The sequence below is a fragment of the Canis lupus genome, chromosome 23, assembly GCF_003254725.2.
Source record: "Canis lupus dingo isolate Sandy chromosome 23, ASM325472v2, whole genome shotgun sequence".
Classification (NCBI taxonomy): Eukaryota; Metazoa; Chordata; class Mammalia; order Carnivora; family Canidae; genus Canis; species Canis lupus.
The window spans coordinates 16,029,267-16,056,702 of NC_064265.1; the positions used below are offsets into that span (position 1 = coordinate 16,029,267).

Sequence of the window (27,436 nt, forward strand, 5' to 3'; positions counted from 1 at the left end):
AAGGAGTATTTAACAAAATATTACTTAAAAAAAAAAACTAAGCTGTTCTAAAGATTTTATTATTTATTCATGAGAGACAGAGGCAGAGACACAGGCAGAGGAAGAAGCAGGCTCCATGTAGGGAGCCTGATGTGGGACTTGATTCCCGGTCTCCAGGATCATGCCCCGGGCTGAAGGTGGCGCTAAACCCCTGAGCCACCCAGGCTACCCAACAGCTTAGTTTCGAGTGACCTGTAAACAGCCTTCCATAGCCACATTAAGAGCCAAGAAGGGGATCCTTACCTGTATTTTAACCTTATTGGTTTCCAACTTCTTAAACTGTGGAATTTTTTCATCTTCATTAATAGTTTTGTGATATAGGCAGGACAAGATTACTATGTTCATATTGCAGATGAGAGAAGTGACACCTGGAAGCAATTTAATGACTTAACCTCACGTCAAAATGTCAGGAAACAGTGATCTAGGATTAGAACTTGGATCATTTGTCATGTCTTCATTCATGTTACAGTATCCCAGTGATCACGCTAACTTAGAAATATTAGTTCTAGATCCAACCAAATTAATGAAGTGCTACATATTTACTGTGCTACCGACAACTGACATTTAGTCTGTGCTTTCTTTTTAGCCTGTTCCCCAGTAGGATGCATGGAAGACCTTGGGAAAGACAGCACAAAACTGCACTTGGCGAATTTTACTGCAACATACAAAAGACATTCCCCCCTCTCACCAAACAGCAAAACTGTTTGCCATACGACATCTTCCCCTTTACCAGGAGATATAAAGGTTTTATCAGAGAAAGCAGTTCTCCAATCATGGACAGATAATGAGCGATCCATTCTTCATGATGGTACTAACTTTCAGGAACACAACTCTTATGGCAGAAATTCTCTGGAAGATAATTCTTGGGTATTCCCAAGCCCTCCTAAATCAAGTGAGACAGCATTTGGGGAAATGAAAAATAAAACTTTGCCTTTACCCAACCTGCCACCACTTCATTACTTGGATCAACATAATCAAAACTGTCTTTTTAAGAATTAATTCTGAAGAGATTCATGACTTGGTCATGAGGTTACTGTATCTCAGAGGCTCTCTCAAGACATTATTTAACAAACTGAAAGCAGATTTTGATTAAACTTTTGCAAGAGTTCTTCAGTATATACATTTGCACATACTGTTCCACATTATGTAGTTGATTTTCCAGTATGAATGAGTACCCTCCAGCTCCATGTTCTGGCTAAGAATCAGACCTATGCTACTGATTAATAAATAAGGTGTTTCAGAGACCGTTGTACCTTCGATAGTAATTGTAAATAACAGCCTCTCACATAAAGAATGGAATTAAAGTTTTTCTAGACATGGTTTTATAAAGCATGTGAAATGCCTAAATACCCATTCATAAAAATAGGCCATTAATATCTGAGAAAAAGTGTAAGTTGCTTTAAGTTGCAAAAAAAGAAAAGGCAAAATGAGTAGGTTATGTTTCTATTGACCTTGTATTGCATAAAGATGAAAATTGTTATAGTTGAATAACAGTATCTCTTACAGGTTATTCCATCTCCATATGCTATTGTGTTTCAAAGTTTAAGACTTAAAATCGTTTTTTAATACGTGTTAAGACTTGAAATAACCTGATCGTTGAAGCCAACTTTGTCCCATACATCCTTCAGATCCTTACTGAAAAAAAAAGTGATAAAATAGTTGAAAAACTATGTGGTGTGTAAAGTACTGTATTTCTATATTATTCAATTAGAAGTAGAAAGAGCACCACAGAGGTTTCAGTCTAAATCTGTGCCTTCAGTGGTCCATAATTAAAATTTATATATGTAACTGGATACAGTCATTTTTTTCAAAGGGTCTGTACCTGTTTGTTATGTAGAGCAACTTAAAAATTGTTAGACTTTTTTTTGAAACTTAACATTTTACTCATTGAGATAGTGATTTTTTTCATTAACCAAATTAGGAATTGTAATTCTATAAACCAAACTCTGTGCTGTATTGATATAGTACAATCATGAAATGTTCCCAGACTTTATGATTCTAAGTGGCTTATCATTTATAAACAAGGATATAACAAGGATGGCTTCACATGGAAATCTATCTAAATTCTTTCAGGGTGGTGGTATTAACATATTAGTAATATAATGTATTGGTAGGCTTGTACATCTTTTGCCTGATATAAAGTGTTTCATGTAGGAGGCCTTTATCCTTTTTGATAGACAGTTTCAAATATCTTGTACTCAAAAGAATATCTCTGATCTCTTCTATATTAACTGAATAGCATACATACATAAACAATGTTCACCGTTCACCAGATATTTTTGTCTTTCTATTATCTTACTCACTTATTCAAGCTTGTCTCTGATTAATGGAATTGGTGTCAGATGCTGGAATTTATTCTGACCAATGAACACAGCTGACTCCAGGGAGTACAATCTCCTGCCAAGTAATAGAACAAAACCCAATATGCATAAAACAAATACAAGACTCCAGGCTTTAGCTAAAGGAAGCAACTACCTGTGTAATAACAAAGCAGCAGAAACTATTTCTCATGTGGCTGCATAGGCTGTATATTCTATAGAATCCCTAATGTAGCTTGCTGGTTTGCCTTTTTTAAAACCAAGGTTGGAAACTTCTTTGTAAAGAAGTCATATGAGATAATGGCTTGATTAATGTTTTGAACAAGGCCAAGAAATTAATTAAAATAAATTATTTTTGTTTGAAATTGAAGCAAATGTGAAATACTGTCCTTGCCTATGTATTCCAGGGTCAGGTAGTAGTTGTTCATTTGATTCGTGTAACAGGCATTCGTCTTATTAAACCAACTTCTTTTAAGTGGAAAAAAGTTCTTCCATCTGAGCAAGAGGGTGGCTATCAAACATGTATGCTTTCAGAAATCAGGGGTTGATGTTCTTTACCGTGTTAAGTGCTAAATAAATGATATGTAAGACTCTTTAGCAAAGATTAACCAAAAAATCTGTTACCCTGCCACAAGTTTTTATACTGTGTGCTTTATAATCGTCTCTATTCCACATAAGATTCAAAGAGAAATGAGAATGGCCCATCTGTAGTTGATAATCTATTTGAGATGGTGGCAGGGAGGAAGAGGGAGAAACTCCAGCAGACTCCCTCCTGTGTGTGAAGTCCGATGTAGGGCTGGATCCCAGGACCCTGAGATCATGACCTGACCTGAAACCAAGATGCTCAACTGACTGCACCACCCAGGCGCACCCCTGAGATGGAACATGGTATGTTGACAATACCACTTCTTTCATACTGTTTGAAATTTGCTCCAAAAGGCTTCCCTTGAAAATGTCTTTAATTCTTAGATTTGTGTAACCCAGTTCAGCATTTATACAACACAATGAAGAGGACACAAGTAACTACAAAAAGCCACTTAACTCCTTCCTTTTGACCTACTATTCATGAAAATAAAATCTGCATCTTCTCTAAAAGGAAACTGAGATTTTTCCAAAATGGAACCCAATTCCTAAGCAGAGCAGGGACATACCTATGTGAAACATTGAAAACCAAGTAAATAGGGAAAAAATCAAACTTAAAGACTTAAGATCAAATCACGCAAAACCAGTAATGATCTGATCTGGAAAGGCTACACTGACAAGGGTGGATCTTTAGTGGAAAGAAAATCTGTGCACTCTTTAACAGAATAGTATCACCCAGAGGTATGCGTGAGCAAGCAAGACTACAACTGAGGCAGCTGTACTAAGAGAAGTAAACAAGTGTGGTGGTGAGGCATGGATATCTTGAAAGCTGTGATAAATGGTTTAGTTCCTGACATAATAGAGGAGTGAACATATTTCTATAACCTACTGTCTGGCACCTGTGAGGAAAGTGACTCTACATACATGAATTTTCCACATAAACTTGAAGGTGGCTCCTCTGATTCTCATCCAGATTATAAATTAGCCACAGATTATATATTTCACTAGCTTTTGCAAACTGTCTGCCTTTTCTTCATTTGCATCGTTAAAAACAAAAATTAAGGCCCTGTGCTCTAGGAAATGTACCAATACCAAAAGGCCAACAGAAGAATATAGGCTTGTTTACCCCTATGGTATGTGGTCTCTAGGTTTCTATATTTGCTTTGCTTTTGTCTGCTCTAGTAATCTTCCTTTTGATCTGTGGCCTGGGAAAATGTGGTTTCTTTAGGTTTCAAATAACAGTTAAATAGTTCTTTGAGCAGTTCACTTGTATGCTCAAGTAAGGAACTTGAACATCACATTGGTTTCCTAGGATCCTATCTGCTTTAAGTTCTTTAAAAAAAAAATCTTCGAGCTGCTTAATGGGATTGGGGCAAAGTTAAATCTTGTCCTAGTATGTAGTAATTTCTATTTGTGATTTTAATGAGAACTATATATATAAATTTTACTTACCTGGAAACTGGTTGCAGCGGCTATAGTGAAGAGTTAACAGCCCATGGAAGAAAAGCAATTTTTAATATTAAAAAAACTCAACCTGGAATCAAGTTATTGGTTCCAGGTAATTTTTTTTTACATTAGCTCCTGAAATCATTAAAATATTTTCAGCAGCCAAATTAACAGTCAAGGAAATATAATTCATTTTAGGAAATTTTCCATCAAACTTGTAAGTAAAATTAAATTCATGTACTTTTTTCATCTATTTCCAAATAATCATTTACTACCATTAATAACAACCATTAAAGAGCCATTTACCACATCTGAAGCACTGCCCTACATACTCTACTTACCTGCAATAATCCTCACTGTAACTATGAAAATTATTTCCATGGTTACATAACTAGTAAGTGACAGAACGAGGAAGGATTCTGATTCGTCACTATTCTATCCTACGTTATTTACACCTTTGACAATTATCCTTTCCAACTTTGATTACTTCTGGTCCCTATGATTAGCCATTAGTCTACACACTGGATGAAAGTAATACAAGGTCTATATAGAACCCTAAAGCTCAGTATTACTGTTCTACAAATGTGATTGTGGAAAAATTTACAAAATATCCATGACAACCATGTAGATCATATCCCATTTCACTATTTACTATTCTCATCCCTTCTGATAAACCTGACTTTGAAATTTAAAAAAAAAAATCTTTATTCCAGATAAAATTAATATTTCCATAACTTAGGACAAAGCAAATACTTCTTTGAGTCCATTATTTCAGGTGATGATTTCCAGGAGTATCAGAGCTTCTGAGTATCAGAGTGTTTGCCTACATGCTTGTAGGAAGCTTCTGCAGCCTTTTCTTGGAAGGAATTCCAGTTTTTCTGAATTCTTCTCTTTCCTTCAGGTATTCCATTTTGCATTCTTCATAAAATGCTGGATCATTATAACTACAAGAAGGAAATGAAAATCTTTTAAAAAAACAAAAAACTCGGCAAGTGTTTAATACAAGCTTACTTTAGTAAAATTCCGACATTTCATCAGGTACAATCTTTAGAAGGTGATTTTAAGAAATGATCATAAATTTACTGCAAACATTAGGCTATTAAACTAGTTAAAGGGGAGGGGAACCAGGACAGAGCAGTGAGCGGCACAGCACCTGTCCTCAAGGAGCCTGTGAGGCTCTGGGAACAGACAAGTAAAGGCTGCACCACAAGGAAATGTACAAAGCACTGTGTCGTAGGTGGGGCCCAGCGCACATAGAAACATTGGGAAGAAGCGGGGAGAGGACAGACAGCAAGCGGAAGTGTGGGAGTCGCACTGAAAGACCACATCCATCCATATTGGAAGTACACTGGATAGGCACCAAGATGAAAAACTGAGGCATGAAGAACGAATAAATCAGTTCCTAAGAGAAAGGGCCTGGGATGAAGCCAGATAGGGAAAGGGCCACATCATGAAGGTCACTGTCACAAGAGGCCGGAATCTATGCTGAAGGCGATGGGACACTATTAACAGAGCAACTCAAAGATCAGTTTTGTGTCAGATGAAGCTGACAGCATGTGGCCAAAAGGTGGCAGCAGGGTGAGAGGCAGGATGCCCAGTAAATAAACTACCACAGTAATCCAGACAAGAATGATGAGGGCCTAAGCTCACAGAGTAGTGGTGATGAAAAGGACAAAATGGATCTGGAGAAGATTTAGGTAATGAAATCACTAGGAAATAACCATTTAGAGTTAGGAGACAAAAAAGACTAAATTCTAGACACATGATGCAGGAGGAAGAAAAGGAGGGTAGTTCAGTTTGGGACCTGAAGAAAGCAAAAAAACTCACGACCCATAGGAACCAAATCCATGGGTGCAAACTGAGCTTTTGCAGACATAAGCATGAGAGAAGAGGGCACCTGTTTTAAGGAATCAGTTAAGGAACAAAAGGCTGATAAGAAATGAGATGTTGGGGGAACAGGAAGGAGTATAAAAGGGATGCCAGATAAAAGGGAATTATACATAATTTTTGGAGAGAGTTCAAGTAAAGAGTGAAATTCACTGCATCTGGCTACCGTGAACCCATTAGAAACTTTAGGAGGAGCAATCTCAGTGGAAGGGGGCAGAAGTGAGACTGCAGTTTACAGAGGAATGAATGACGATGAGACCAAAAGAGAATAAGCATTCATGTTGCAAAACATCACTAGGAAGAGAGAATGCTGTGGTTAACTTCTTGGAACGTCAGTAGTAAAGCAGAGCACTTTATTCTAAGATGAAGAAACAGAGTGTTGAGACTGAAAGTCAAGTAAAATCCTTAAGTCCATTTACTTTCAGCAAATGTCACAACTCTGTTTCCTTCACTTTCTCTTAAACAGAAGCAGCCTCCTCCAACTCTTCCCAGCGCCTTCCCCCAGAATAGACTACAAGCTCTTATTTTCTCCTATTTCCAGAGGAAAGAGATGAAAGGATATTAAATTATTAATATTCAGGTAACAAAAACTTAATACAATTTAGAAAGAGCTACCACTTATTGACTACCTACTACGTGCCAGGCACTGTTGTAATGAGTTTACGTACAAACCCTCACAATACTCCATGAGGAATAATTTTCCCATCTTCTGAGAGGAACTTGCCTGGGGCTGCACTGCACAGCTAGCTAAGCTCTGGCTGGTCCAGAGGGTAAGCCCAAGCTGGCCTCTCCACCATCGGCACTCCTGTCCTTTTGCTCTAATGATGCCCGTCTCAGAGGCAGAGATAATACGGCAAACTAAGAACAAGTTATTATGATGGCTAAAACTAAGATATAAAAACTTAATATATAAAAGAGAATTTAAATCCAGTCACAAAGAAGTTTAACAGGTTCATTTATTCATTATACATCTCTTGGGAGCATGAGGGAATAGAATTGAAGAAAAACAAGTTACAGAAGGAGCTTTTACTCCTCTATGATGAAATGCCTTGTGCAGGTCCTGGCCCATAAATAAGGGTGTGTTTCCTCATCTAGAAATGTAGGGATTAATTTAACCTCCAAGTCTTCTAACTACAGAATTCCAAAATAAGTCTGTAAATTTAAATACCTATATACATTGTATGCTATCAAAAACGAAAACAAATATTTGATTCAGATATATATTCTTCTATAATTCCCCAAGGAAGCATCAAAACATGCTGACCTGTATGTTTCACAGGCTAGAGAAGCAGAGTATAGAAGGAAATAAGAGATAACCAAACTAAGACCTCACAACGGCCAGTTAACAATACTAAAGTATTCTGCAATACTATCAATAATGTAGACAATAAAAAATGGGGAGATAAAAAAAAATGGGGAGATAAAACAGAAAGCACTTGGGGCGTCTGGGTGGCTCAGTCAGTTAAGCATCTGATTCTTGGTTTTGGCTCAGGTCAGAGTTGTGAGACTGAGCCCCACATCGGGCTCTGAGCTCACCATGGAGTCTGCTTGAGATTCTTTCCCCCTCTCTTGGCCCCACCCCTGCTCATGCTTGCACATGCACTCTCTCTAAAACTAAGCTCTTAAAAAAAAAAAAAAGGAAGCACTTACATTCAAAGAACTTTGCAAATTTTAATTATAATATTCAACTAAATGTCAGTGAACATGATATTTAAGAATTATTTTTAAATTGATTAACTTCAAAAATCTAAAATTACCTTTGTATCCTTCATTTGATAACTTCCCAAAAGTGAAATTCTATTAATCCCCAAATCACAAGGCTGACAAATCATCTAACTCAGTACTTTTTCATTAGAAGAGACAAAAAAGCCCATCTATAATATATTCTACAGATCAATCTGTTCATGAAAAGGAATTTGCTAAGTCATATGGAAAATCCTGTATTTTTGTTTGCTGACCTCATATTCTTAGCTCACATACCTTGACAAGATCTTTAATAAATATGTTGCTTAATATTTAACAAACTGAAATCTCAGACTCAACTAAAAATATCAAAGATTTTATGGGACAAACTACAGAATCCAGTACATGTAAGATTACCTACAACATATATTACATGCTCTTATTTACAACATATATGCATACACACAGAGCAGCACGAACAATGTGATGACTACTCACTGAGCAGTTAGACATTCTTTCAATGCAGAATTTTCTTTCCGGCATTTTACTACCATAAGGATTCCAGAGTCCTTGCAACATCTGGTAAAATCTGAAAAAGTGGAAAGAAAAAAAAAAGACTTGCAGTTACATCAAAGATTTATTCGAGAGAAAGAGAGCAAGAGAAAGAGAGAGAGAGCGCACGCACATGGGGCTTTGGTGCAGAGCGGGGGAGTCCCAAGTACATTCTGTGCTGAGTACGGAGCCCAACACGGGGCTTGATCCCACAACCCCAAGATCATGACCTGAACCGAAACCAAGAGTCATCCGGTTGTTCAACCAACTTTACCACCCAGGCACTCCTAATTTTTAACAACTCTAAAATACTCATCAATTTAACATCTCTTACCCAGATTGTGCTTGGCACATAATACACACTCCACAACAGACATGCACATGAATAAAAGGCAGAATAGGACAAGTGCCATTAACTGCAGAAATAAAGGATGAACTCCAAAAGAGGGGAGAGAGGACCTCTGAAGAGGCCTCACAGAGATAGAAGGGAACAGAGAATAAGTTCGATTTCTAACAGAGAAAAGGGATATCTTTTATAAGGAATGAGTATGAGAGTAACAGAGGAGTTGTTTCCAGACACAGGCAACTGCTGTCTAGTCTCTGCATGTCACCTGATGGCATCAAGGCACCCCCTTTAGGACAATCCTGTCATGGGGCCTTAATACCTGGTAATAGGGGTCCCACTCCATTCCTAAGTCAACTCTTAGATGCCCCTGAAAACCGCTGTCTAATTTCCATTCTGGTGTTTGCCTTTTAAGTTGTACTGAGCCCTTGGCATCCTGCCTCCTCAGCACTCTCACCCCAACCATAATCCAGTTTGCTTCGGGGCAGACTCAGTCCTGCCTTATTCCTTCCACAGGACAGTGCGCTTCGCGGCAGCTACTCCCCTACTTGTCCACTGGCTGCTCTAGTCTCAGCTCTGCCATTTCCAACCTGCTGTAAGTAATCAACCATTTCCACATCAGACTAAAATACACTATCTTCCTCACAAAGAAGGTGTAGGAAAAACATGTTTTCTGAATCTTTTATAACTCCTTTAATGCAAAAATCAAGATTTCCCTCTTTTTTTGAGTTATGCATTATCCTTCTGGTTACTAAAGAATATAATTTGTAATTATCTTAAAGCAAGCAGGTAAAAAAAAAAAAACAAAAAACAAAAAACAAACTAACAAAAACAAAAACAAAAACAAAAACACCCCAAAAAAAGCAAGCAGGTAATTCAGGGGTCTCCAGAAGACAGGTAATACATACCAAAAATAATTTTAAACCCAAGCACACTGGAAATGATTGAGATTTATTAAATGCATAAAGAACTCATCAGAAGGGCTTCGCTGGACAAGAGCCCTACAAAACAGACATCTGTATCTATCTGAAGTGTCACAGCATACTCTGAAGGGCAAGTGGTAAAATGGGGACAAGGACAACAGATGCAGGAAATTAATTCAAAATTTTAATGTGTGTGATCGCATGAAACTGGGTGACATGCAATAACACTCCACATCAAAGACACACAGCATGAGCTTCCTGTAGCTGCTGCTTCTCCACTGCCGGCAGTCCCACCGTTGCTCTCTGATGCCTGAACCCATCAGGTGTCCTTCTTTACTTCACCTACAGACATTCTGTCCCACTTCGTGCACATGAGCTGGACTCAGGAGCCAAATCAGACCAAGGCAATTGCCTTTGTGACCTTGACTAAGGACTTCCTCCAACTCAGAAAGGCAAAACAGACTTACAATCAGCTCACTGGAGATAAGTGGAGATGCTGAGGGGTGGCTGGCTACATGGGTCTCAAAAAGCCCATTAACTCTCACTATGGAATGTAATTAGCATTCCTACATGTGAATTTTTCTATTTACAGCATGATATTAAGATCTACTTTTTACAAGCAACAGTTAGGATTCTGAGTAAGAATTAAGACCTGGGAACCCAATTTGTGGGACATCTGGGTGGCTCAGTTGATTAAGCATCTGCCTTCGGCTTAGGTCATGATCTTGGGATCCTGGGATTGAGCCCCGTAACAAGATTCCTGCTCAACGGATGTCCGCTTCTCTCTCTCCCTCTGTACCTCCCCCCTACTTGTGCTCATGCCCTCTCTCAAATAAATGTTAAAAATCCTAAGGCAAAAAAAAAAAAAAAAAAAGACCTCAGATATCCTCAAAGGGAATATGTACATAAAGTTATCCCAGAAGTGACTAAAGCTGGCTAAGGTCTTCTTTAAGGGAACTGCCACATTCCATAGTGGTGAAGAACCATGGACTGATTGCTCTGCATCATCCAACCTTACTGTAACCTCACTAGACCTGCAGCAGACCAGTTCATGCTAAGATAGTGTCTAGAAGAAAAATCATTAGCATCATGAATTTGCCTAATGAAAATACATTAGGTGATCAAGAACCCTCCTTTCCTGGAAATGCAAACACAATGGCTATTATCAAAAGTCCACTTTCTGAGTTTAATAAACCCAATACTTTTACATTTGATAGATCACAACATAATGCTTAAACACTATTATTTTCAGATCCATTTTTCCTAATATGAATAAAGATATTCTTGATAGGGAATTGATGTAAGATAGCATTTACGTGATCTGACCACACTTATGCACAGTCTATATATTTTCACACTTATCCAAATCTCTTCAGGAATAACCGTGACTGGCCTATAGCCTCAAGCTGTTTGTAAGGTTTTTGTCACTTGTTTAGCTACAAGATTTTAATGAGGATCTTGCTTTCATACCATATTAGCATACGTTCATATAATAATGATGTTGCTAATACTGCCAACTGATTTCTAAAACAGTATTCTAAAAAAATAATAAAAATAAATAAATATAACAGTATTCCAAGGCATCCAAATAAATTCTTTGTCTTCCAATGCTAAATGTCATAAAGCTTAAATGCTCATATATAATATTACCATTAAAGATTATGAAAACAAAAGTTCATGCATTTAAGCATATCTTAAGGAAATGCAAATGAATATCAATAAACAAAAACAGAGATTAAAAAATTATTTCACAATTTAAGAACCTAAAGAGAGCATTTAAGACTTTCTTTAAAATGTCAAGAACATGGCACCTATTCTTCTCAAACTATTCCCAAAAATAGAAGAGGAAAACTCCCAAGTTCATTATACAAGAACAGTATCACCCCGATACCAAAACCAGATAAAGACACTACAAAAAAGGAAAACTATTGGCCAGTATCTCTGATGAACATAGATTCTTAAGTTCCCAATAAAATATAAAAACACTGATTTCAACAATACATTTAAAAATTCACAATAGTGGGATTTATTCCAGGGATATAAGAGTGGCTCATTATTCACAAATCAATCAATGTGATAGATCACATTAACAAGACAAAGGGATCAAAAATCATTTGATCATCTTGACAGATGCAGAAAAAGCAGCTGATAAGATGTAAGAACAAAGGAGGTTCAGAGGGAACATACGTCAACATAATAAAGGTCATATATGAAAAATCCATGGTTTATATCATACTCAATGGTGAAAAACAGAGCTTTTCCTAAAAATCAGGAACAAGACAAGGAAGCCCATTCTGCTTTTTTTCAACACAGTTCTGGGAGTCCTTGCTATAGCAATCAGACAAGAAAAATAAATAAAAGGTATCCAACTTGGTAAGGAAGAAATAAAACTGTCACTATTTGCAGATGACATGATATGGTACACAGAAGAACTTAAATACTCCATCCAAGAACAATTAGAAGTGATAAATGAATTCGGTAAACTTGTAGTATATAAAACTAATACACAGAAATTGGTTGTGTTTCTGATAATGAGGTAACAGAAACTAAAACCATTCCACTTACAATTGTACCAAAAAGAACAAAATATGTCCTATACCTTGAAAACTATAAAACATTGAGGAAAGAAATTGAAGACAATACAAATGGAAAGATATTCCATGCTTATGGATTGGAAGAATAAATATTGTTAAAATGCCCATAATACACAAAGTGACCTACAGATTCAATGCAATCCCTATCAAAATACCAATAGCATTTTTCACAGAACTAGAACAAATAATCTTAAAGCTTATTTGGAACCACAAAGAACCTGAATAGCCAAAGCAATTTTGAGAAAGAACAAAGCTAGATCACAGTCCCAGATTTCAAGTTATAATATAAAGCTGTAATAAAACAATATAATACCAGCATAAAAAACAGACACAAAGATCAATTAAACAGAATAGAAAGCCAAGAAATAAACCCACACTTATACAATTAATCTTTGATAAAGGAGGCAAGAATATGCAATGGGGAAATGACATTCTCTTCAACAAATGGTGCTGGGAAAACCAGAGAGCTATATACAAAAGAATGAAACTGGACTACTGTCTTATACCATATACAAAAATAAACTCCAAATGGATTAATGGCCTAACTATGAGACTTGAAACCATAAAACTACAAAAAACTCCTAGAAGAAAACATTAGCAGTAATCTCTTTGACATCAGCCTTGGAAACATTTTTTTTTTTTTAAGATATGTCTCCTGAGGCAAGAGAAGCAAAAACAAATATAAACTACTGGGACCAGATCAAAATAAAAAACTTCTGCACAGCAAAGGAGACTATCAACAGAATGAAAAGGTAACCTACTGAATGGGAGAAGATATTTGCAAAAATTTGATATTTAAAAGAAATGTAAAATCTTAGGGGGATATTCAGATTCATTATGTCCATCTGTTAGAAAATTAAATAAGATGTGATTCTAACAAAGAGCATTTAGTATGTAGCTCTTGGAAGAGACAGGACTTCTACTTATGAAAAACCAAAAGGCAATGATATAGTAATACTGGGCAGGTTTTAAAATGGTTCTTGGATATTTTCTAGGGAAGACTGCAGAGTAGGAAGACTCTAAGCTCACCTTGTCCTACAATACAACTAGGTAACACTGACATCAGTTGAAAATGATCTCAAGACTGGCAAAACAAACCCTGCATTGAAATGTAGAGAAGAGGCCACCTGAAGGAAGGTAGAAAGGGTAGAGACATGGTGGGGAACTAAATGGACCTATGGGATTGTCATGGGAGAGAAGGATACTAGGCATGTGGAGAGAAAAGAGAAAGACTCTCATACTGAAGAGCCCACATGGAAAAGACAAATCCCCATAACATTTGGCTTTGAACACCAAAGGGGTCAAATTTCATGAGTTCTTACAATCAGCAGAGCTTAACACTGGGAACACCAAATACCAGTGGGCTCAAGTTCTGGGAGAGCTGGGAGGGCAAGAGGAAACCAAATCCTCATCCTTAAAGAGACAGCACAACAAACAGCCCTCAGAGATGCAGCATGGAAGCAGCAGTTTGAAAAATGTCTGGGGCATAGAGAGGGGAGAGTTATTTTAGTCATCTCGGGGATTGTCCCCCAAGGGACGAGGACCACTGGGGGAACTCTCCAGGGACAAAGGAGCTGACAAGCGCAGTTGCTCACTCCTGTCCCCTAGCATAAACACAAGCCACCTGCCAGAACCAGCCTAGCACCAACACTTGCCACCTAACTAGCTAACAGTGTGCCATCCCCTGCTCCCCCAAAATATTGCCAACACTGCAGCTCCTATTACAGTGAGCTTCTACAGAGCAGCCCCCTCCAATACACTCTTGGCCAGAGCCCATCCAAAGCAGTACCATAGCCTAGCAGTGTGCAAGCATCCATGATCGGGGCCAGCACCACTCCAAAGTGACTCCTGCCCTGGAGAGAAGGGAAGATAACCACACACACTAGTCTGAATGGTATGGGTCAAAGAGTCTGATTGCAGGTTATGCATAGCAATGAAAGCTTCTCAGGGGACAACAAAGGGAAAGTGCCCTACAGACTGGTGCTACTACATCCCTAGCAAACACTTGGTCTGACTCAACTCAAACCCAAAGTGGCTTCTGAATGGTCCACTAATACCACAGGAACCAAACACTGCCCACAACAGGTGGAGAGCCACTGCAGACAACTAAACTGAAGGAAGAGGGGCCAAACCATGACATTGGGGAGAATGCGACACACATAGAAGACACCCCTGAAGTGCCAGGTTCCCTTAAACAGAGGACACTGAACTGTATGGCATTACAAGACCTCTTATTCATTAGGCCACTACTTTCAAGAGCTGAAAACATAAAACAGACACAGAGTTAGACAAATTGAGGACAGAGGAAAAATGTCTCAAATGAAAGACCAGAACAAAATCATAGCAAATGACCTAAGAAATATGGAGAAAAGTTGTATGTCTGATGGAGAATTTAAAGTAATAAATCATAAAGATAACTCACTGGACTTGAGAGAAAAGTGGAAGACTTCAGTGAGATCCTTAACAAAGAGACAGAAAACATAAAAAAGAAAATCACAGGTGAACTCAATAAATGAAATTAACATACCTGATGGAATAAATAGTGGACTAGAGGAAGTAAAAGAACAAACCAGTTACTTAGAGGACAGAGTAATGTAATGGAAAGCAATCAAGATGAGTAGGTGACAAACCAAAACTAGACAAAACAAAACAAACAAAAAACAACCCAAAACAAAACAGGATGAAAATAGACTTATGGAACTCAGCCACATCATCAAGCATACCAATGTCCACGTTATAGGAATACCAGAAGAGTAAGAGAAAGAAAAGGAGGCAAAAATATACTTGAAGAATTAATAGCTGAAAACTTCTCAAAACTGAAGAAGAAAACAAATCAAGACTGAGGAGGCATACAATGCCCCAAACAAAATTAACCCAAGGAAGTCCACACCAAGACAAAAAATAATTAAAATGGCAAGAAGTAGTGATAAAGAGAATTTTAAAAGCACCAAGAAAAAAAAACAAAACAAAAAACAGGTTACATACAAGGGCAACCAAGGAGGCATACAATGCCCCAAAGTTAACCCAAGGAAGTCCACACCAAGACAAAAAATAATTAAAATGGCAAGAAGTAGTGATAAAGAGAATTTTAAAAGCGCCAAAAAAAAACAAAAAACAAAAAACAACAACAAAAACAAAACAAAACAGGTTACATACAAGGGTAACCTCATAAGGCTATCAGTTGATTTCTCAGCAGAAACTTTATAGGGCAGAAGAAAGTGGCTGATATATTCAAAGTGCTGAAAGGAAACACACACACACACACACACACACACACACACACACACACACACAAACATGCAGCCAAGATTACTCTATCCAGCAAGGCTATCATTCAGAATAGAAGGAGAGATAAAGAGTCTCCCAAACAAAAGTTAAAAGAACTCATCACCACTAAACCAGCCCTACAAGGAATAGTAAGGGGGACTCTGAGTGGAAAAGAAAGATTATAAGCAGGAATAAGAAAAAAGGCAGCACCAAAGCAGTAAAAATATGTTTTTCTGTCAAAATCACTCCAGGAACTCACAAAATAAAAGGTGTAAAGTATGAAACCATATACCTAAATATGAAGGGGAGAGGCATAAAAAATGGATTCAAACTTAGTGACCATCAAATTAAGAGACTACTATATGCGGAAGATATTATAAACAAACCCAAAATAAAACACTAGTAGTAGATATGCAAAAATAAAATAATAAATAAAGAGAAAAGAATCCAAGTATATCACTAAAGAAAGCCAAATAATAGTAAGAGAAGACAGCAAGGGGAAAAAAGGAACAGAGAACTACAAAAACAACCATAAAACAAAAATAGCTGTAAGTACATACTTACCAATAATTACTTTAAATGTAAATAAACTAAAGGCTTCAAACAAAGGCACAGGGTGATGGAATGGATTAAAAAAAAAAAAAAAAGACCCATCTATATACTGCCTACAAGAGACTCGTTTCAGATCTAAAGACACCTGTAGTTGAAAGTGAAGGGAGGGGATCCCTGGGTGGCTCAGCGGTTTAGCGCCTGCCTTTGGCCCAGGGCGCGATCCTGGAGTCCCGGGATCAAGTCCCACATCAGGCTCCCTGCATGGAGCCTGCTTCTCCCTCTGCCTGTGTCTCTGCCTCTTTCTCCCCCTATGTCTATCATGAATAAATAAAATCTTAAAAAAAAAAAAAAAAGTGAAGGGAGAGAGAAGCAATTATCTTGCAAATGGATGGGAAAAGAAGCCACAGTAGCAATAATTCTATCAGACAAAACAGACATTAAAACAAACATTGTAACAAGAGACCAAGAAAAAAAAAAGGACAATATATAATCAATCATAGAGCAGATAATTCAACAAGATATAACAATTGTACATATTCATGCACTCAACATGGGAGCACCCAGATACATTAAAAAAGGTTAATAACAAACGTAAAGGAAGTAATCAAGAGTAATATAATAATAGCAGGAGATTTTCACACCCAACTTGCATCAATGGGCAGATCATCCAAACAGAAAATCAAGGAAACAGGGGCTCTGAATGATATACATTGGGCAAGATGGATCTATCAGATATATTCAGAACATTCCATCCTAGAACATCAGAATATACATTGTTTTCAAGAGCACATGGAATATTCTCCAGAAGTGATCAAACATTAGGCCACAAAACAAGTTTCAACAAATTCAAAAAGACTGAAGTCATGGCATGCATATTTTTGCACTTGATCTTAGCCAAAAGGCCGAGAAGCGATCACAATGTTATTAAACTAGCAACAAACTTCAAGAAAAAATCTGGAGGGACGCCTGGGTGGCTCAGTGGTTTAGCGCCTGCCTTCGGCCCAGGGTGTGACACTGAAGTCCCAGGATCAAGTCCCACTTCAGAATCCCTGCATGGAGCCTGCTTCTCCCTCTGCTGTCTCTGCCTCTCTCTGTGTGTCTCTTGTGAATAAATAAAATCTTTAAAAAAAGAAAGGAAAAAAAAAATCTGGAAAGAGCATAAATACATGCAGCTTAAATAACATGTAACTAAACAATGAATAGGTCAACCAAGAAATCAAAAAAGAAATTAAAAAAAAACTCATGGAGACAAATGAAAATGACAATACAATGTTCAAAATCTTTGCAGCAAAAGTGGTTCTAAAAGGGACATTTAGAGCAGCAATATAGGACTACCTCAAAGCAAGAAAAATCTCAAATAAACAAATTAACCCTACACTTCACAGAACTAGAAAAAGAACAAACAAAACCCAAACCAGTAGAAGGAAAGATATGATAAAGATTAGAGCACAAATAAATGAAAGAGAAACTTAAAAAACAATAAAAAGATCAACAGAATTGATAAACCTTTACCCAGATTCATAGAGAGAAAGAGAGAAAGAAGACTCAAATAAATAAAATCAGAAATTGAAAGAGAAAAAAACAGCAGCACAGAAATACAAACAATTGTAAGAGAATATTATGAAAAATAATATGCCAACAAAATGGACAACCTAGAAGAAATACCAAAATTCCTAGAAACATATAAACTACCAAAACTGAACCAGGAATAGAAAATGTCAACACACCGACTACCAGCAGTGAAATTGAATCAGTAATCCAAAAACTCCCAATAAACAAAAGTCCAGGACCACACAGCTTGACAGGTGAATTCTACCAAACATTTAAAGAAAAGTTAATACCTCTTCTTTTAAAACCATTCCAAAAAATACAAGAGGAAGGAAAGTTTCCAAATTAATTCCGTAAGTCCAACATTATCCTGATATCAAAACCAGATAAAGACATTACAAAAAAAGGAGAGAACTATAGGCCAATATCACTGATGAACACAGATGCAAAAATTCTTAACAAAATATTAGCAAACTAAATCCAACAATACATTTAAAAAAATCACTTGCCACAATCAAATGGGATTTATTTACAGGATTCAAGGGTGGTTCAGTATTCTCAAATCAATGTGATATATCACATCAACAGGACAAAGGATTAAAACCATGATTGTCTCAAAAGATGCAGAAAAAGCACTCGACAAAGTACAATATCCATCCATGATTTAAAAAACCCTCAACAAAGTAGACTTAGAGGGAACATACCTCAATATTATAAAGGCCATCTATGTAAAGCCTACAACTACTATCTTTTTCACAGAACTAGAACCAACAAATCCTAAGATTTGTATGGAAGCACAGAAGACCTCAAACAGCCAAAGCAATTTTGGAAAAGGAAAACAAAACTGGAGGTATCACAATACCAGGTTTCAATTTATACTACAAAGCTGTAGTAATCAAAACAGTATGGTACTGACACAAAAACAAACAATAGACCAATGGAACAGAACAGAGTCCAGAAATAAGCCCACACTTACATGGTCAATTAATCTTCAACAAAGAAGGAAAGAATATGCAATGGGAAAAAGGAGAGTATCTTTAATAAACGGTGGTGGGAAAACTGAACAGCTATATGCAAAAGAATGAAACTGAACCACTTTCTCCCACTATACACATGAACTCAAAATGGATTAAAGACCTGTGAGACCTGAAACCATAAAAATTCTAGAAGAGAGCAGAGGGAGCAATTTCTCTGACAGTGTTGTAGCTACATTTTTCTAGATATGTCTCCTGAGGCAAGGGAAATAAAACCAAAAATAAACTACAGAGACTATACCAAAATAAAAAACTTCTGCATAGAATAGGAAACTGTCAACAAAACTAAAAGATAACTTACTGAATGGGAGATGATATTTGCAAATGATATATCTGATAAAGGGTTAGTATCCAAAATACATAAAAAACTTCAACTCAACCAACCAAATCCAAAATGATCCAATTAAAAATGGTCAGAAGACACGAATAGACATTTCTCCAAAGACGTCATACAAATGGCCAAGAGACACATGAAAAGATGCTCAACATCGCTCATCATCAGAAAAATCCAAATCTAAACTACAATGAGATATCACCTGACACCTGGCTAAAATGAAAAACAAAAGCAACAAGTGTTGGCAAAGATGTGGACAAAAAGGAACTTTCATGCACTGTTGATAAGAATGCAAACTGGTTTAGCCACTGTAAAAAACAATATGGAAGTTGCTCAGAAAATTAAAAATAGAAAAACTGTATGATCCATTAATTACCAAAAACTACATAAACATTAAATCAAAGGCATACATGCACCCCTATGTTTACTGAAGCATTATTTATAATAGCTGAATTATGGAAGCAGTCTAAATGTCCAGAGATGAATGGATAAAGAAGATATGGGTTGTGTATACATACACAGAAAGAAATATTATTCAGCCATGAAAAACAACGAAATCTTGCCATTTGCAACAACACAGATGGATCTATAGAGTATAATGCTAAACAAAATAAATCAGAGAAGGAAAAATACCATGTGATCACATTCATATGTGGAATTTAAGAAACAAAACAAATGAACAAAGGTAAAATGAGACAAACCAAAAAGACTCTTAACTACAGAGAACAAACAGATGACTATCAGAGGGGAGGTGGGTAGGAGGATGGCTGAAATAGGTGAAGGGCAAAGAGTACACTTATCTTGACAAACACTGAGTAATGTACAGAATTGCTATGTCACTATACTGTACACCTGAAATCAATATAACATTATATGTAACCTATACTGGAATTAAAATTTTGAAAATTATAATTAAAAAATTAAACATACATAAAGCTGTAAAAATAAGTGAATAAATAAAATGGGTCATTTTTAAAAAGAATTTATTGATTTTGAGAGAGAGTGTGCAAACAGTGGGTAGGGGGCAGAAGGAGAGGGAGAAAATCTCAAGCAGACTTCATGCTGAGCTCACCAGCCCGACACAAGACACAATCCGATGACCCTGAGATCATGACCTATGCCGAAATCAAGAGTCAGATGCTTAACGGACTGAGCCATCCAGGCACCCCCCAAATGGTTCTTGATTCATTCCTCCACTAGAAGAAACTGATTTCAGGTGGCTGTTTTGTTTGTTTTTCCATTTCCCCATGTAACTTCTTAATTCTTTTCAAGGTATTTAAAGGTGCTAATAATAGCAGTAAGAACAAAATGATAATGATAACAAAAATGATAACAAAATGATAATGGCAACTAAAATACACTGGGTATTTATTACACACTAGATACTATACTGAGTATATTTATTAGCTCACTTGAATTTTATAAAAGCACTCTCAGATAAACATTATTATTACCTTCATTTGCCAAATGAAGAAACTGGCCTTTAGGTTGTATCACATTTCTAAGACCACGGAGCTGGCACAGACTTGCCTAGAACCAGCCCTTTTCTAATTTTAGAAAAATACTTGTAGCTACTATTGAATCCCACTTACTTCTTCCAAATAAGAACACAAGAAAAATCTCCACATCTGGCTGCAATTTCCATGGTCACAGAATAAACTAAACCCAGGCCAGTTAGCTCACATAAGGTCACAATGAGAAGTCAGGAGTGAGCAGGGGTGCTCTATTATCACCATAGGAAAAAATAAGCTGTAGGCTTGTTGCTCCACCTTCTGCTACTTAGCAATCATGTGAAATTAAGTAACATCAGATACCTCATCATCTGGTCCCACCCACATTTTCTAGAATTAAATATATTTCAATATTTAAAGTAAGGATTTTACACTTTAGAAAGTGGCTTCTCCAAATGGTATACAATGAAACGCTAAATTCCGTGTTTCAGATTTTAAGTGCTACCAGCATTTGAAAGGTACACATTAGCATAGCCTAGTGTTGCTGAGGAAAGCACCCAACCAGCCCACCTTTTTAAAAAGACTACCTATACCAGATGCTTTGTCTCCCCAAATCACAGTATCCATGATCATTAATAATAGCAGAGGTAGAGGATTTAGGTGGTTAAGCAAGATAAATATAAATGAATGTGTCTGGTCATACAACATGTTTTTAAAAGATTTTATTTATTTATTCACGAGAAACACAGAGAGAAAGGCAGAAACACAGAGGGAGAAGCAGGTTCCCCATGGGGAGCCTGATGTAGGACTCTGAGATCACACCCTGAGCCAAAGGAAGATGCTCAACCACTGAGCCACCCAGGTGTCCCCATACCATACATTTTTGTTACACGTTCCCTCTCTTTGGAGCCCATTGTCTCCAAAGTTAAAAGAGCTGTCCTTTAACAAGCACTGATCAAAGCAGTGAACAAAGTGGCCCACCTCTGAACAAGGAACCTCCTAGGCTTCCTTGACAGCTCCTGGTGGGCGCTCTGCCCTCTCCTTCCCCTCTCGAGAAGCATGATCACACATGCTCACATGTGATCACACATGATCACACACTCAAGAGGTTTTACAGCCTCTTCTGGGGATAAGTATGAGCTACCAGTGACCATTTACCACAATTCACAGAGGGGCCAGGGAAGGACGAGCTGAGCTGCCTTGTTCCAGACTTCTGGGACTGAAATGGTGAAAGTGGGAAGGACTTCACATCACACTTAATCTAAACTCCTACTCAGTTCAGAAGGTCCTTATTAACCCTCTCTCTGCTTAAACACTGTGACAAAAAATTCCTTATCTCTCAAGGCAGCCAGTTCCTCTGCGCACGCATGTTGTGTGTGTGTGTGTGTGTGCACGCGCGCGTGTGTGTGTCAACGTTGAGAGGAGGATTTATAACTGGAAAAAAAAGAGTAAATCGAATGCTGCTTCCTCAAATGCTACAGGAAATAACATCCCTCTTGGTCCCTTCTCCTGGTTCAGAGTTAGTGTGAATGCTGCTTCTTCCACCTTATTGGATATGCTTTTCAGATTACAGGCAAAACCTGGTCACCCTCCTCATAATCTTCTCATTTGTCAAATTTATTTCTGTACTTAACACCTCACTTTGTTCCCCAAAGAATCTAAAAGAGCTTGGCATCTCCCTTACAAAACAGTAACAAGTTTTACAAACCCAAATGCAGTAGGCACTTAAAATATGAAAATAACTATGGCTAGGTCTTTCTTAACAAAACTAAATATATAAATAAATACTTAAATAAAAAAATCCTTTGTAGGGAATCATTAAGAGAATGACACATCACTAGCCATTCCTCACTCTACTTCTCTTAACTAAAACAAAATATATTTTTACCGAAGTAAAAATCAGCCTTAGACACCATTAAAAGCCACTTACCAGCCTTTTTTCACTCTAACACAATCATATCAACCACCAAAATAGAAATACTATACCGTGAAATACTATGCAGCCACTAAAAAAAAAAAGAAAAAAAACACTAATAGGGAATGATCCCTAGGAGTCAAACCGAAAAAGGAGGTGTAGACCAGTCCAGTAGAGCATGTTACCAATTCTGTTTAGAAGACACACACATCTGTGTATGTGTGCACATATACGTATCTACATAGACAGATGTTTATACAAACTCAAAATGGCTGTGGAAGAACAAGTAAGAAACTGGTAATTGTGGTTGCCTCCGAGGAGGAAAACTGGGGCTCGGGTGAGAGGTAAGAAATACGGAAATACGTTTGTGTGGTGTCCGGGTAGTGGACATATGTGTCAACCTTCCAAAATGGAATTTTAAAAAAGGCAAGCAAGCAAGCAATAGCTCTAGGTGGAGAGGAGAGTAGAATCCAGCTCTGGCTTTGATGAGCAGAGTGAAAAAATACTCATGCAATTTCCTTCTTAAGCAAGTGTTTTCCCCTGAATGCTGGGAACCCCTCTATGTCTCACCAAGAACACCCCGTTCATCGCACTCTAGAGATACTTCTGCACAGATGGCTTCATTTCATTAAATGCTAATTGTTCTCAACTACAAATTTGGACATTCGTTTTTACAAAATACAGAGCTACATAGATCTTACTATTCCCATTATATCAATGCCAAGCGAAAAGCACTATTCCAAGGTAAGATGACACTATCAAAAGTCACACTATTGGCTTTCTTGTAATTTAACACGGTCACACCAATTGCCAAAATGGAAGAAATCTGACAATAACATGTGCTACCTTACTCATATATAGGTCCAAATCCTCCTTTTTAAAAAGAAAAAAAAGAATAAAAGACACACTATGCTAAATTTAATTAGACATTTACTAAGTGTAGTGTCCCTAGTTAACAAGGCAAATCGATCCTTTCAGTTCTGGCTGCAGTTTATTTAAAGACTTTACAATTTTACTACTTAAGAGCAAGTCCTATGGAGGTGTTATCTCACCATTTATATTTTCACAACACTTATGATATTGCTATCACACTCTTAAAATAAATGAAAAGCCCATGCCACATTTCAGACCAATGTAATGCTACAGACTCTATTTTTATTTCTAGAAATAAACATTAAAATAATTCTGTATTGCTCACTTTATTCTTGCAATGCTGAACATTAAAAAAAAGTAAAACTAAGTTTTTTTTTTTAAGTCCCAGGTATACTTGAAAAGCAGAAGTTTAATTACTTGGCTTTAAAATTAGGCACTAGAAAAAAACATTATAAAATTCTCACAACAATAGCATTTGTGACAAAATTATTATCCTTTTAATTTTCTATTAAATTGTGATTTATTAGCTTGCTACTTTAAAGATTAGTTTGTGTACAGAACGAATTTAGTGGTGCATTTAATGAGACAAGAAGGTAGAATGATGAACATGAAAAGATTATTTCACATTGTAGTGCATGAGCTATTTGATAATTCTAACATAGTACAAAAGAAAGCTTCTCTCTAGATTGATCACGGTTCAGTTAACATCACTGAATATCTAATACCTCCAACTCAATTAATTCTCACCTGATTAAGATCAGACTGATATTCAAACTAAATCATCTCTCCAGTCAAGTAGAAATCAATATTTCTGATTTTACTTTTAAATTACAATAGAAAATAAAACGCACGCATCTTCAATATGCCAAGAGTAGCTTTTCTATTCTAGTCTACCATGGCATGGATAACACAGTTGATTAAAGAATTATTCTAATTTGAGCACCGATATGTAGCAGAACCTGATTAATTTGAACACAGAGATGGAATAAAGTAATTAAATATATCTTATACAGGGCAAATAGAAAATTGACATAAAGTAAACTTGACTTCTTTAAAACAAACCTCACTATTTATCAGCTCAAGTAGTTAGGAACATGGTTTTATTAAAGATTGATTACTCTGACAGAAGAGTCTTATTGCAGGCACGGATATTTAAGAGATGGGCAGACACAGTTCTTTTTAGATCATACTCTTTCTACTACTGTGACCTCCAAAATGGATGCACGTAATGCACGTACCAAAAAACGACCAAATATGACTTTCCTAGAAAAAAAGAGATACTAATTCTTGCTGAACAAGGTAAAAATCAGTGAATCCTAAAATAAGATATTTACATAATTTTAACTCTTAATACTGATGGGAAAATAGATTTTCCTCTGCTTTCAATCCTTAATGCCACTTCAAATTTAAGATAAAGGAGAAGAGTAAAGACAAATTATTTGTTGGATTAAATGAATATAAAATAATACTTTGTTAGCCAACTCAATAATTCAGATGAAAGTGACAGAAAATTTTCAAATTCTAAACAATATACTGAAGAAAGCAAAATCACACAGCTAAATGTACTATTAAAATTGAAAATAAAATTTTGAGCATATTTAATGTGTGCCAAACATTGTACAACATATATACTTACTATATATTATGTATATGTCATATATAAAATACTTTTATAAAGCACTTTAAAAAGGATATAATTTATATAAAATATGTATTTCATATACATTATATACATCTCAAACCTCACAAAACAGGCTATTACTATGTACTAAATAACTCATAGGTGCTACTTACCTTAGATGTACCATTTCTGTGTTTTACATATTATCAATTCTAAGAAAAGAATATGAGAAACCAAAAATTATGCAAACTAGCCTGCAAATAAAGATTTCCAAAATCATACCCTATGAAAAATGGCCACAGAAGTTAATTATATATGATAGGTAAGGGCATAAAATTTAGATTTTATGTTAATATAGGACACCTCCACAGACTTGTAGAACTGGATGCTGGGCTGCCTGTACAATTTGCATATGCGTATGTATCTTGGAAGTTGGGCTATTTGTATGTTATGCACAAAAGGGATAGTCTTTACTTTCATAAAAGACTCCATTCTATTTTTGTTGAATCACAAAGACATTTCAGTTTGATTTTACTTATGATTGAAGCCCATTGTTTTTGGAAAATATGTGTGTGTAAATATATATTAATATATATACACTTTATGTGCATATATATGTAAAATACTTCTCAAAAAAAAAAAATATATATATATAAAGTCACAGTGCAAGCAGAAAGACTATAAAGAACCAGTGCACATGCCCCCCTGTTTAAAGGTAAAGCAGTTACTTCATTCCAGATAACTGTCTTGCAAGAATGGAAACACATTATTACCAGATATGAGGATTTAGTTTTTTTAAACTAGAATTATTTTATGTAAAATTTCACAATTTTAAATAGTTTAGCTAACATTGTTTTCTAAGACACTGCACAGGGGAAAAACAAAATATCTACAATAATGGGTCCTGGTCCAAAGGCAGGCATGAGCTGCACTGTGTCCTCCCCAAATTCATATGTTGCAGTTCTAACCCCAGGGCCTCAGAATGTGACTATTTGGAGATTCTTTAAGACAGAAATATACCCCAAAGATACAGATGTAGTGAAACAATGGGACACCTGCACCCCAATGTTCATAGCAGCAATGTCCACAACAGCCAAACTGTGGAAGCAGCCACAGTGTCCTTGGACAGATGAATGGATAAAGAAGATGTGGTTTATATATACAATGAACAGTACTCAGCCATCAGAAAAGATGAATATCTACCATTTCCTTCAATGTGGATGGAATTGGATAGTATTATGCTAAGTGAAATAAGTCAATTGGAGAAAGACAATTAGCATATGGTTTCACTCATATGTGGAATATAAGAAATAGTGAAAGGGACCATAAAGGAAAGGAAGGAAACTTAGTGGGGAAAAATTAGAGAGGGACACAAACCATGAGAGACTCCTAATTCTGGGAAACAAAGGGTAGCAGAGGGGGAGATGGGGTAACTGGGTGATGGGAATTAAGGAGGGCACTTGATGGGATGAGCACTGATATATTATATGTTGGCAAATTGAATTTATATAAAATATTAAAAAATAAAGCCAAAAAAAGACAGAATTAAAGTTACATGAGGTCATTGGGTGGGCTCTAGTCTCATGTAACTAATGTGTTTATAAGAAAAGGGTATTAGGATGCAGACACACTCTGAGGGAAGACCATGTGAGGACACAGGCAGAAGATGGCCATCTACAAGCCAAGGAGAGGCCTCGGGAGGAGAAATCAACCCTGCTGACACCTTGATCTTGGATTCTAGCCTCCAGAATGATGAGAAAATAAACTTCATTGCTTAAACCACTCAAAAAAAAAAAATAATAATGGGTCCTGGTGAAAGCTGAAGGTCTCTGTTGACTTCAAAGTCTTTCTTGAATACTTCACCTCTAGAAATATGCACATGTGGTCATCCATTCAAAACTACTATCACTCATTTGACAACTACTAAAGCAGAAGTCTCATAATAATTCTAAGCAACATCACAGCCCTAGAGGCAGAGTAAAGGGAGACTCCTCAATCCTTCCATAATCCCATGAAACCACCTCTGTTATAATGGATGTAGTACGTTTACTTCCTTTCAGGAAACAAGAGGGAATGAAAATAGGCTCTTAACTGAAAGTTTACATTTCCTTTAGGCTAAACATCTCAAGAAACACCTCAGGTAAGAAGGTAACTTCACTTAAGTGGATGCTACTTTAAAAATAAAGGGGTTTCTTTTCTTACTCTATGTAGTACTAGACACTTGTAGACATTTGGTAAACTAAGGTATAGTTTGTCTGCTGCCCTCAAGAAGTGTCTAATGGAGAAGCAGCAAAGCAATGACACTCTCAAAATGTTAAACAAAAATAGAACTGCAATTATGGAAAAATGACATATATCACATGACAGTAAAAGACCAACTGCCCAAAGAGGGCATGCAATAACTAGTAACATCAGTTCACAGGTCAAAGAGCCCAGCTCAGGCTTCTAGAAAGCAGCACAAAATTTAAAGGACT

The 27,436-nt window shown here is 36.7% G+C and overlaps 2 protein-coding genes across 2 annotated transcripts in view; one reads left to right on the forward strand and one right to left on the reverse strand.

Annotated features, from left to right (window-relative positions):
• The window catches only part of AZI2 (5-azacytidine induced 2), a 36,278-nt gene extending 33,539 nt beyond the window's left edge, over positions 1–2,739 (forward strand). Inside the window, exon 8 of the mRNA XM_025461059.3 lies at positions 626–2,739. Coding sequence (XP_025316844.1) covers positions 626–1,038 — 413 coding nt within the window. The 3' untranslated portion in view covers positions 1,039–2,739. The remainder of the gene's footprint in view (positions 1–625) is intronic.
• Positions 2,740–4,435: 1,696 nt separating this feature from the next.
• The window catches only part of CMC1 (C-X9-C motif containing 1), a 98,743-nt gene continuing 75,742 nt past the window's right edge, over positions 4,436–27,436 (reverse strand). The window contains exons 5-6 of the mRNA XM_049099599.1: positions 8,454–8,544; positions 4,436–5,329 (exon numbers count right to left, since the gene is read on the reverse strand). Of these exons, the coding sequence (XP_048955556.1) occupies positions 5,209–5,329; positions 8,454–8,544 (212 nt within the window). The 3' untranslated portion in view covers positions 4,436–5,208. The remainder of the gene's footprint in view (positions 5,330–8,453; positions 8,545–27,436) is intronic.